This window comes from Hyperoodon ampullatus (genome assembly GCF_949752795.1).
Source record: "Hyperoodon ampullatus genome assembly, chromosome: 9".
In the NCBI taxonomy this organism is placed as follows: Eukaryota; Metazoa; Chordata; class Mammalia; order Artiodactyla; family Ziphiidae; genus Hyperoodon; species Hyperoodon ampullatus.
The window spans coordinates 63,090,244-63,102,705 of NC_136922.1; the positions used below are offsets into that span (position 1 = coordinate 63,090,244).

At 43.3% G+C, this 12,462-nt stretch overlaps 1 protein-coding gene across 1 annotated transcript in view; it reads left to right on the plus strand.

The window, feature by feature from the left end:
- Nucleotides 1-12,462, plus strand: part of MINDY4 (MINDY lysine 48 deubiquitinase 4) — a 153,327-nt gene that overhangs the window by 4,070 nt on the left and 136,795 nt on the right. Inside the window, exon 2 of the mRNA XM_079711487.1 lies at nucleotides 2,122-2,241. Within this exon, the coding sequence (XP_079567613.1) occupies nucleotides 2,122-2,241 (120 nt within the window). The remainder of the gene's footprint in view (nucleotides 1-2,121; nucleotides 2,242-12,462) is intronic.

Below are 12,462 nucleotides of genomic sequence, written 5' to 3' on the forward strand. Positions count from 1 at the left end.
CTCATACAGTCTGTTCTCAACCTAGCAGCCAAGTGATCCTTTGCAAATATAAGTTAGTCCAGGATGCTCCTTTTTTCAAATCCTCCAGGAGCCTTTCCATTGTACAAAAGCCGACAAGGCCTTTCCTTAGCAAGCTCTGGGCAACCTCTCTGACCTCATTTCTTGACACTTTTCCCTAGTTACATGGCTCTAGCTGTACTGGCCTCCTTGTAGCTGCCACAGGGCCTTTACCCTTGTAGAACACTACCCACAGGTGTCTGCACAATCTGCTCCCTTAGTTCCCTCATGTCTCGACTCTAATGTCGCTTAATCATGAAGCCTTTCCTGATCACCTTTTATAAAGTAGCAACCCTTCCCTGCACTCCCTCCTGGCCCTGTCTGTTTCCTGACTCTGCTGTATTTTTTTTCCCATAGGGTATTCTATTTGTTGTCTTTTTCCTGATAGTAGGTGAGCTCTATGAGGGCCAGGACTTTGGTCTGTTCACTCCTCTGCCTCTAGCAGATGAACGAGTGGACTAATGGTTTGTTCCTTTCATTTCACAGATGGGGAAACTTGAAGACAGGAGTGAGCACATGGATGATGCTCAATAAATAGCTGACTACCTAAAATAGTGTCTCCCCTCTCTCTGTTTTCTCTGTCTTCATAATCGAGCATATTAGCAGCTGGTGTACTGTACATTTACCCCTTTGTTTATGGTTTGCTTCCCTAACAGAATGTCAGTTCCATGAGGGCAGGACTTGGTCATAATCCATCTATATCTCCTGCAGCTAGAACAGAGCCTTGTTGTGCACAGAGTAGGTGCACGACAAGTGTTTGTTGAATGAATGATGGGACCGATGACTGGCTGATTTCTGAGGGCATCCTTGTCCACTGCTCCAGTGGTTTTCAAATGCCAGTTTGCACCACAATCCCAGGGAATATGTTAAGTGTGCCAAGACTTGCTGATCTGAACTGCTGACAAACATCGAGAGTTACCCAGAAGAGAGGGACCCTCATTATACAGGTTTCCACATCACTTTGGTGGGAAAGCTATGGTTAAGCCCCCATGAAATGCAGGTGCCTCTTGAGTCTCACCTCTCCTTCCGGCTGACTCTCCTTAATGGACCCAGGCATGTCCCTACCTTTTCCCCAACATTTCTTTCTGTTTCCCCCCTCCCCAAGACTTCTTTTCATTCCTTTTGGTTCAAGGTTGTGTTCATATGTCTTGTTTCACAAATTCTTCTTGTCCCAATTCATGGCAGGCAGCAGGTTTTGTCTTGTTTTCCCAGCACTGAGAGCCTCTGTAAAATTCTGAATACAAAGCCTAGGGGAGCCACTGAGGCCTGGCTTGCACTGGGGTCTGGATCCATCAGAAGCAAGGGACTCCCTTAATGCCAGGCTGAGCTGTGTGTGAGGCATCTCCTCATCTTCCGCCATTTGGTTATCACTGCGTTCTGGGGAGGTGGGCAAGCCACAGCTGCTGTCGTTTTCAAATGAAGAAGCCAGGCTCTTAGGGGGAATAGTGCTTCCCATGGCTGGCCTTCTGGGAGTTCAGGGCCGGATGATGGAAAGCGGCTGCGCTTGGGCACTGCAGACGCTTACCACGTGCTTCGTGTGAGTCTGGGTCCTCGCATCACTGCCTCGCAGCCTGGGATGGTCAGAACTCCCGCTATGTGAGTCCACTGTGTTATGTTGGACAAATCGACCCTGGTGCCCCATCTGAAAGAAGGAAATGAATATTGGCCTTTTGTTTATGCTTTTCCTTTTGTTTATTTTTAAAGCTTCATGTCCTGTGGCCCCAAATCTAGGCCAAACCCAGGGCTCCTGAGCCAGCTTTGGGCCAGACAGTTGTTACCCGGATTTCACTTTCCTTTTCTGTAAAACGTGCTGACAACTTCAGCCTGAGCCCGGCCCACAGGGTGGCTGTTAGATTCGGAATAATAATTGTGAAGATGATAACAAGTGTAAAGGTTATACAAAAATAAATGCTTAAGTCAGTTTTTGGTCCTCCCAATATCCTGAGAGGAGGGCAGGAGAAGATGATCATAAAGAACATCAACAGTCTTTTGTTTATCCTCTGCGTCAGAGCTGGAAGGTTTTGATTTAAAATGGTAAAGAGTGATTCAGAGTTCTTCCCTCAGGGCTTAAAGAAGACGTGTGTGACCATGGACCAGGAACGCCCGCGCTCTGATCTCAGCATAAACAGCAGAAACCATCTCCGAAAGGTTTTGCATCTTGAAGTTCTCTACAAGGAGAACAAGGTACGTGCTTTTAACGTGTGGTACGGAGTTCTGGAACGGAATGTGGCAACGTCAAAAGCACTCGTGAGCCCTGCCAGGTCATCCGAGACCAGTGGGCGGAGGCTTGCCATACATGCGGTCAGGGAGAAACAGACCAGGCTGAGGGCGGACAGATCCCAACTGTGTGTGTGGGGTTTCCAGCCTGAGTCGGCAGCGCCCAACTGGCCTACCGCGCCGCGCATGCGCAGCTCTGGGGCGCAGTTTGAACCCGAGCCTGCAACAATTATTCCCGGTGCTCCCTCCTCCCCGCCATGAGGCTATTTTTAGTAAGACTGTACTTAAAAATATAGCATTCAGTTATGCTAAAAATTTCCATTCTCTGCCTGCATATGGTTTTCCTTCTGCAGTTCTGAGTAACACCTTTTTCTTAAGGTCACTGTGACGTTTAATTCAGGCAGACGCAGGGCTTGGGTTCAGCTAACGCGGGTGTGTTGGAGTTGAGGTAGCAAATGGAACAGGCACCTCGGGGTGCTTCCCTGAACCCCCAGCCTCGATGCCCCCACTTTCTGTTACAAGCCTTCAGGGTACCCCTTATTTTTCCTTTGTTGTGCTTATTATGTTTATAATAGAATATTTGTGTGGTGGTTTAATTAGGATCTGCCTTCCGCACTACCTTGGACGCTGCAGGATGCGTTGTATCCCCATACTTGACATGGGGCTGATGACATAGTAAATAGTCAGTGTGTATGTATGAATGAATGAGCGAGTGAATGAATATACACGCACGAAGGAATGAAGCCACCGTTCTGAATTAATTGCTCTTTCTGTAAGAAGAGAGAATGTTATAATTTGATTCAAGAATGGGCTCTCCAGCAGATGCCCTGTGGGAGGGCATAGTGTCAGAGGTGGAAAGAACTTCGTGATCCTGTCGTTCAGCATTTATCACAAGGGGCAGCCAGGTGAAGTCCTACCGGAGGCCCGGTAAAGACCTTCACCCTCTGGGTCCTGCAGTGACACTTGGGCCCCTCCATCTCCTGTAGACAGAAGACTGTTGCCCCAGGCAGCAGATACTCAGCAATCCTCCTCTGGCTGTCTTTTAAGGCAGGAGAGTAGACTGTACATTTTAGAAAGATTTTCCACAGAGAGTGAGACAGTTAAGCAGAAAATTCAATTAACCATTGCTGCACAGTGGAATTTTTATATAAATACATCTTTACCTAATTTCCCAGAAGCATCTTTGCCATTCAAGTTATTATTATTATTATTATTTTGCGGTACGCGGGCCTCTCACCGCTGTGGCCTCTCCCATTGCGGAGCACAGGCTCCGGACGCGCAGGCTCAGCGGCCATGGCTCACAGGCCCAGCCCCTCCGTGGCATGTGGGATCTTCCCGGACCGGGGCACGAACCCGCGTCCCCTGCATCGGCAGGCAGACTCCCAACCACTGCGCCACCAGGGAAGCCCCTCAAGTTATTTTTATTTCTTCACTGTGGTATAGTCTCCCTAAGGTAACTATTATCTTGAGATACTTAAGATATTTTCATTAGATCTTGATAAGTGCCCTGATAATTTGATTTATACAGTAGTTAGTAGCTGTTATACAATGAATTGGAGCTTATATTTTACAGGAAAATATACTCATTAATCTATCTATGGCATTATAATTTTGACGTTCACTCAGCACAAAGCTAGAGTGATTCTGGGAAAGCCCTGCCAATTTAATGTTAATTCCAGTAACTTGTTTTTCCCTATTAAGTGTGCAGTAGATAAAATGCCTGTGTAAAATTGAGGTTTTGAAAAATGGTATCTAGATTCATATAAAGGCTGTATCTATTACGAGCAAAATGATGTAAAAGGCCACAAAGTACAGTTCAGGTATTCAGGGCCCTAACTCTCTCCTACTGAAAGAAGAACAAGAAGGTTGAAATAATTATTTAACATCCCCCCCCCAAACTGTCTTCCTTGTAAATTTCATCTAGACTTAGACAAAATAGCTTTTTGGGTCCCATTCTAAAAAAAATAAAACTGTCCCCTGATTTTGACTGCCTGATAATTCTGTTGAGTTTGATCATAACTCTGTGGGTCTTGGTCCCAGAGTTCTGCTATGTAGGTCAAGGGAATAGAAAGGGGGAAAGACTGGATACACCCGAGAGTTCCCTCTGTGCCAGGCTCTTTATCAGGCGCTTTACCACTCTGACTGCAAACTCACCACATGCCCCACGCCTGGCCGCAGTTCCTAAAGGGCCTGGGTGTTACTGGGCAGGTGGGCGGGCTGACACATGGTCTAGCCCGTGAGGCCAGCCTGTGGATTGCTGCTTGGATAACTGTGTCTGTACAAGTTACTTAGGAGACTTTCTAAAAGAAATCAAGGTTCTAATCTTGGTGATTCTGGCTTAGTAAGACTCAGCGGGGCCTGAGAATCTGTCTTTTATTTTTTTTATTTTTCCACTTTTTTATTTTTATTTTATTTATTTATTTTATTTCTTTAGTTTTTTCTTTATTTATATATTTTTTTATTAGTTTCTGCTTTATAGCAAAGTGAATCAGTCATACATATACATCTGTTCCCCCATCCCTTCCCTCTTGCGTCTCCCTCCCTCCCACCCTCCCCATCCCACCCTTCCAGGCGGTCACAAGGCACCGAGCTGATCTCCCTGTGCTATGCGGCTGCTTCCCACTATCTATCTACCTTACGTATGGTACTGTATATATGTCCATGCCTCTCTTTCGCTTTGTCACAGCTTACCCTTCCCCCTCCCCATATCCTCAAGTCCATTCTCAAGTAGGTCTGTGTCTTTATTCCTGTTTTACCCCTAGGTTCTTCATGACATTTTTTTTTCTTAAATTCCATATATATGTGTTAGCATATGGTATTTGTCTTTCTCTTTCTGAGTTACTTCACTCTGTATGACAGACTCTAGGTCTATCCACCTCATTACAAATAGCTCAGTTTCGTTTCTTTTTATGGCTGAGTAATATTCCATTGTATATATGTGCCACATCTTCTTTATCCATTCATCCGATGATGGACACTTAGGTTGTTTCCATCTCCGGGCTATTGTGAATAGAGATGCAATGAACATTTTGGTACATGTCTCTTTTTGAATTATGGTTTTCTCAGGGTATATGCCTAGTAGTGGGATTGCTGGGTCATATGGTAGTTCTATTTTTAGTTTTTTAAGGAACCTCCATACTGTTCTCCATAGTGGCTGTACCAATTCACATTCCCACCAGCAGTGCAAGAGTGTCCCCTTTTCTCCACACCCTCTCCAGCATTTATTGTTTCTAGATTTCTTGATGATGGCCATTCTGACTGGTGTGAGATGATATCTCATTGTAGTTTTGATTTGCATTTCTCTAATGATTAATGATGTTGAGCATTCTTTCAGGTGTTTGTTGGCAGTCTGTATATCTTCTTTGGAGAAATGCCTATTTAAGTCTTCTGCCCATTTTTGGATTGGGTTGTTTGTTTTTTTGCTATTGAGCTGCATGAGCTGCTTATAAATTTTGGAGATTAATCCTTTGTCAGTTGCTTCATTTGCAAATATTTTCTCCCATTCTGAGGGTTGTCTTTTGGTCTTGTTCATGGTTTCCTTTGCTGTGCAAAAGCTTTGAAGTTTCATTAGGTCCCATTTGTTTATCTTTGTTTTTATTTCCATTTCTCTAGGAGGTGGGTCCAAAAGGATCTTGCTGTGCTTTATGTCATAGAGTGTTCTGCCTATGTTTTCCTCTAAGAGTTTGATAGTTTCCGGCCTTACATTTAGGTCTTTAATCCATTTTGAGCTTATTTTTGTGTATGGTGTTAGGGAATGATCTAATCTCATACTTTTACATGTCCCTATCCAGTTTTCCCAGCACCACTTATTGAAGAGGCTGTCCTTTCTCCACTGTACATTCCTGCCTCCTTTATCAAAGATAAGTTGACCATATGTGCGTGGGTTTATCTCTGGGCTTTCTATCCTGTTCCATTGATCTATCTTTCTGTTTTTGTGCCAGTACCACACTGTCTTGATTACTGTAGCTTTGTAGTATAGTCTGAGGTCAGGGAGCCTGATTCCTCCAGCTCCGTTTTTCGTTCTCAAGATTGCTTTGGCTATTCGGGGTCTTTTGTTTTTCCAAACAAAGTTTGAAATTTTTTGTTCTAGTTCTGTGAAAAATGCCAGTGGTAGTTTGATAGGGATTGCATTGAATCTGTAGATTGCTTTGGGTAGTAGAGTCATTTTCACAATATTGATTCTTCCAATCCAGGAGCATGGTATATCTCTCCATCTATTTGTATCATCTTTAATTTCTTTTATCAGTGTCTTATAATTTTCTGCATACAGGTCTTTTGTCTCCTTAGGTAGGTTTATTCCTAGATATTTTATTCTTATTGTTGCAGTGGTAAATGGGAGTGTTTTCTTGAGTTCACTTTCAGATTTTTCATCATTAGTGTACAGGAATGCCAGAGATTTCTGTGCATTAATTTTGTATCCTGCTACTTTACCAAATTCATTGATTAGCTCTATTAGTTTTCTGGTAGCATCTTTAGGATTCTCTATGTATAGTATTATGTCATCTGCAAACAGTGATAGCTTTACTTCTTCTTTTCCAATTTGGATTCCTTTTATTTCCTTTTCTTCTCTGATTGCTGTGGCTAAAACTTCCAAAACTATGTTGAATAAGAGTGGTGAGAGTGGGCAGCCTTGTCTTGTTCCTGATCTTAGTGGAAATGCTTTCAGTTTTTCACCATTGAGGACGATGTTGGCTGTGGGTTTGTCATATATGGCCTTTATTATGTTGAGGAAAGTTCCCTCTATGCCTACTTTCTGCAGGGTTTTTATCATAAATGGGTGTTGAATTTTGTCGAAAGCTTTCTCTGCATCTATTGAGATGATCATATGGTTTTTCTTCTTCAATTTGTTAATATGGTGTATCACATTGATTGATTTGCGTATATTGAAGAATCCTTGCATTCCTGGAATAAGCCCCACTTGATCATGGTGTATGATCCTTTTAATGTGCTGTTGGATTCTGTTTGCTAGTATTTTGTTGAGGATTTTCGCATCTATGTTCATCAGTGATATTGGCCTGTAGTTTTCTTTCTTTGTGACATCCTTGCCTGGTTTTGGTATCAAGGTGATGGTGGCCTCGTAGAATGAGTTTGGGAGTGCTCCTCCCTCTGCTATATTTTGGAAGAGTTTGAGAAGGATAGATGTTAGCTCTTCTCTAAATGTTTGATAGAATTTGCCTGTGAAGCCATCTGGTCCTGGGCTTTTGTTTGTTGGAAGATTTTTAATAACAGTTTCAATTTCAGTGCTTGTGATTGGTCTATTCATATTTTCTATTTCTTCCTGATTCAGTCTTGGCAGGTTGTGCATTTCTAAGAATTTGTCCATTTCTTCCAGGTTGTCCATTTTATTGGCATAGAGTTGCTTGTAGTAATCTCTCATGATCTTTTGTATTTCTGCAGTGTCAGTTGTTACTTCTCCTTTTTCATTTCTAATTCTATTGATTTGAGTCTTCTCCCTTTTTTTCTTGATGAGTCTGGCTAATGGTTTATCAATTTTGTTTATCTTCTCAAAGAACCAGCTTTTAGTTTTATTGATCTTTGCTAATGTTTCCTTCATTTCTTTTTCATTTATTTCTGATCTGATCTTTATGATTTCTTTCCTTCTGCTAACTTTGGGGGTTTTTTGTTCTTCTTTCTCTAATTGCTTTAGGTGCAGGGTCAGGTTGTTTACTCGAGATGTTTCCTGTTTCTTAAGGTGGGATTGTATTGCTATAAACTTCCCTCTTAGAACTGCTTTTGCTGCGTCCCATAGGTTTTGGGTCGTCGTGTCTCCATTGTCATTTGTTTCTAGGTATTTTTTTATTTCCTCTTTGATTTCTTCAGTGATCACTCCGTTATTAAGTAGTGTATTGTTTAGCCTCCATGTGTTTGTATTTTTTACAGCTCTTTTCCTGTAATTGATATCTAGTCTCATAGCATTGTGGTCAGAAAAGATACTTGATACAATTTCAATTTTCTTAAATTTACCAAGGCTTGATTTGTGACCCAAGATATGATCTATCCTGGAGAATGTTCCATGAGCACTTGAGAAAAATGTGTATTCTGTTGTTTTTGGATGGAATGTCCTATAAATATCAATTAAGTCCATCTTGTTTAATGTATCATTTAAAGCTTTTGTTTCCTTATTTATTTTCATTTTGGATGATCTGTCCATTGGTGAAAGTGGGGTGTTAAAGTCCCCTACTATGATTGTGTTACTGTCGATTTCCCCTTTTATGGCTGTTAGTATTTGCCTTATGTATTGAGGTGCTCCTATGTTGGGTGCATAAATATTTACAATTGTTATATCTTCTTCTTGGATCGATCCCTTGATTATTATGTAGTGTCCTTGTTTGTCTCTTCTAGCAGTCTTTATTTTAAAGCCTATTTTGTCTGATATGAGAATTGCTACTCCAGCTTTCTTTTGGTTTCCATTTGCATGGAATATCTTTTTCCATCCCCTTGCTTTCAGTCTGCATGTGTCTCTAGGTCTGAAGTGGGTCTCTTGTAGACAGCATATATACGGGTCTTGTTTTTGTATCCATTCAGCCAATCTGTGTCTTTTGGTGGGAGCATTTAGTCCATTTACATTTAAGGTAATTATCGATATGTATGTTCCTATTCCCATTTTCTTAATTGTTTTGTGTTCGTTATTGTAGGTCTTTTCCTTCTGTTGTGTTTCTTGCCTAGAGAAGTTCCTTTAGCATTTGTTGTAAAGCTGGTTTGGTGGTGCTGAACTCTCTCAGCTTTTGCTTGTCTGTAAACGTTTTAATTTCTCCATCAAATTTGAATTAGATCCTTGCTGGGTAGAGTAATCTTGGTTGCAGGGGAGGGAGGGGCACGGAGTGCGGGGCGAGCCTGCAGCGGCAGAGGCCGGCGTGACGTTGCACCAGCCCGAGGCGCGCCGTGCGTTCTCCCAGGGAAGCCTTCCCTGGCTCCCGGGACCCCGGCAGTGACGGGCTGCACAGGCTCCCGGAAGGGCGGCGTGGACAGTGACCTGTGCTCGCACACAGGCCTCTTGGCGGCGGCAGCAGCAGCCCCAGCGTCCCACGCCCGTCTCTGGGCTCCGCGCTTTCAGCCGCGGCTCACGCCCGTCTGTGGAGCTCCTTTAAGCAGCGCTTTTAATCCCCTCTCCTCGCGCACCAGGAAACCAAGAGGGAAGAAAAAGTCTCTTGCCTCTTCGGCAGCTCCAGAGTTTTCCTGGACTCCCTCCCGGAGTGGCGCATTAGCCCCCTTCAGGCTGAGTTCTCGCCGCCAGCCCCAGTCCTCTCCCTGCGCTCTGACCGAAGCCCGAGCCTCAGCTTCCAGCGCCGCCCACCCCGGCGGGCGAGCAGACAAGCCTCTCGGGCTGGTGAGTGCCGGTTGGTACCGATCCTCTGTGCGGGAATCTCTCCGCTTTGCCCTACCCAGGTACGTGGGGAGTTTCTTGCCTTTTGGGAGGTCTGAGGTCTTCTGCCAGCGTTCAGTAGGTGTTCTGTAGGAGTTGTTCCACGTGTAGCTGTATTTCTGGTGTATCTGTGGGGAGGAAGGTGATCTCCGCGTCTTACTCTTCCGCCATCTTCCCCTCCTTTTTCTTGTAAGAAACATTAGCAGGTGTATTTATGCCCTACCTTATACATTTTGATAAGCCCTTTGGGAACCTAGAAAATAATTTATCATGCCTCTCTTCTTTACCCCAGCATAATAAGAAACAAGCTCTGGATCAATAGTTGAAATGTGCAGGGGCCACCTACTTAAAGTGAGGTTTCAGCAGGCTAAATTCCTCTTTGAGCATGGTTAGGGATTGTATGTGTCTTCAAAACCTGTCACAAAGGAAATAAAGTTTAGAACATTGTCAATCCCCACTTTATACCTCAATCCCTACCATAGTCTCTTCCACCAACGCTACTACAACTACAACCTGACATCCAGACACTGGCGGCATCTTTCTCAAAAGCCCAAGACGTGTGCTCCCTTGCCCAGTTGGCTGAAACACCTCCTGATGTCCAGCCTGTGTAGTTCTAAGGGCCAATGAGTCAATCCCTCAGCCCAGTTGCCTGTTAAGCACTTTGAATAATTTATGCATAATGTTAAAAAAATTTAACATTTTTTTTGTGCTTACCGTATGCCAGGCACCATGCTATGTGCCTTATGTGTATTAGTCCATTTGATTGTCATAAAATCTTATTAGGCGGGTGCTACTTTTATTCTTAATTTTATAGATGAGGATGCTGAGATTTGGAGAAGGAAAGTGACTTGCTCAATGTCTCATACCCGCCTCTTAAGTTGTAGAGCTGGGATTTGATCCCAGATTGATTTGACCCCAAAGCCAATCTCTTGGTCACTTTGCTATATTGTCTCTCAGGCCACTTGGTCATACCAACTAAATTATGTACAAATCTCAACACCTCAGTCTAACTCAGATTTTAGAGCCATACTGTCACCTGCGAGTGAGACCTTGGGCAACATACTTTAAGTCTTTGTGCCTCAATGTCCTCACCTGAAAAATGGGGATAACATTACCTACCTCATAGGTGGTAAAAAGGATTAAATGAGTTAATGTAGGTAAAGCACATTTAGAAAAACACCTGGCACATGGTAAGTACAGAATGGTTAGTATTATTATTTAAATCAGAATGTGCCATGGGGAATACTGTGTCCTCTGAAACAATATCCAGATGATGCTAGCCTAACAAACTATGGTAATCCCAGTAGGCAGAGATTATTTTTTGCTCTAACATTGGCATAATATATTTAGGAGTTCTGCTCTAGTCACTGTCTGTCTCCTATATAAATAGAGAAACTTTGTTTTTCCCTGTAAATCTTTTAATCCACAAATATTATGGAGAAACTACTAGCTGTTTTAGCACTGTACTAAGAGTGAGACCATTACAAAAGAAATATGAGATAGGAGCCCTGTCTTCAAAGAACCAACAGTCCAGTGGAAGAGAGTAGCACAGGATAGATAACAATGAGGATGCTGGGCAGTACCAATTAAGTGCTCAACGATATGGTCCTTATTTGAAGAGACGTAAGAGTTCAATTCAAAGAGGTGAATTGGAATCAATATTCACATCTAAGCCAATTGATGAGAATATTCACTCCTAAAGCATGCTGCAGAGCTGTCTGTTTGCATGTTCACTAAAGCCAGAGTCAGTCTAGCCTAGTGGGCATTGGGGCAAATGTCACCTAGTCGCCCAGCAATTCCCTATTTACTCTCCGAACTGTTTCCTACCCAGCTGCCTTCACTATTTATCTCCTTACCCTGTGTTCTTTTTCTTAATAGCATTTATTACTATCTGACTGGACCATATATATTTACTCATTTTGTCCTAGTCCGTCTGTCCCACTGGATTCTCTGCTCCTTGACAGCGGGAACTTTGTTGTCGTCACTGCTCAATCCCCAGGCCCCACAAGAGTGCCTGGCTCACAAAATATTCTTTGGGACAAAGGAATAAACCCTTACCAGACCTGCTGTCTCCAGCTTTCTCCTTTGTTCTAAAGCCAGGCTGTCCCCAGTGCTGCTGCAGGTAATTATAATAGTTACTGTTTATTAAGACTTCCTATGGGCCAGGCTATGTAATGTGTTCCACACAGCCACCCCAGTGAAATCAAGAATGTTATTCTTTCCAGCTTATCAATGCAGCAACTAAGGCCTAAAGACATTGTGTACCTTGTCCAGGTTCACATACTTAAGAAGTGACTGACTTCCAATAAGGGTTGACCTTATGCTCTCTGGCTTTAATCTAGCAGTATTGGGACATGGCCAAAATTTGACTCCTTTTTTTTTTTTTTTTTGGCTGTCCCACACGGCTTGTGGGATTTTAGTTCCCCAACCAGGGACTGAACCCATGCCCTTGGCAGTGAGAGAGTGGAGTCCTAACCACTGGACCACCAGAGAATTCCCGAACATGCCCAGAATTTGAAGCAGAGAAGTAGAACCCTAAAGAGGCAGGAGTGGTGGAAGGGTGGATGTGAGAGTCAGTGGGTAGGTGTGATGGGTTGAATTATACCCTGCCGCCCTCCCAAATTCACATGGTGACGTCCTAACCTCAGTACTTTAGAATGTGACCTATGTGTAAATAAGGCTGTTGGAAAAGTAATTGTTTCTGATGAGGTTATACCGAGGTGAGGTGGAGCCTAAATCCAACATGACTGCTGTTCTGATGAAAAGGGGAAATCTGTACATGCACACACAAGGAGAATGCCCTGTGAAGATGAAAGCAGAGACTG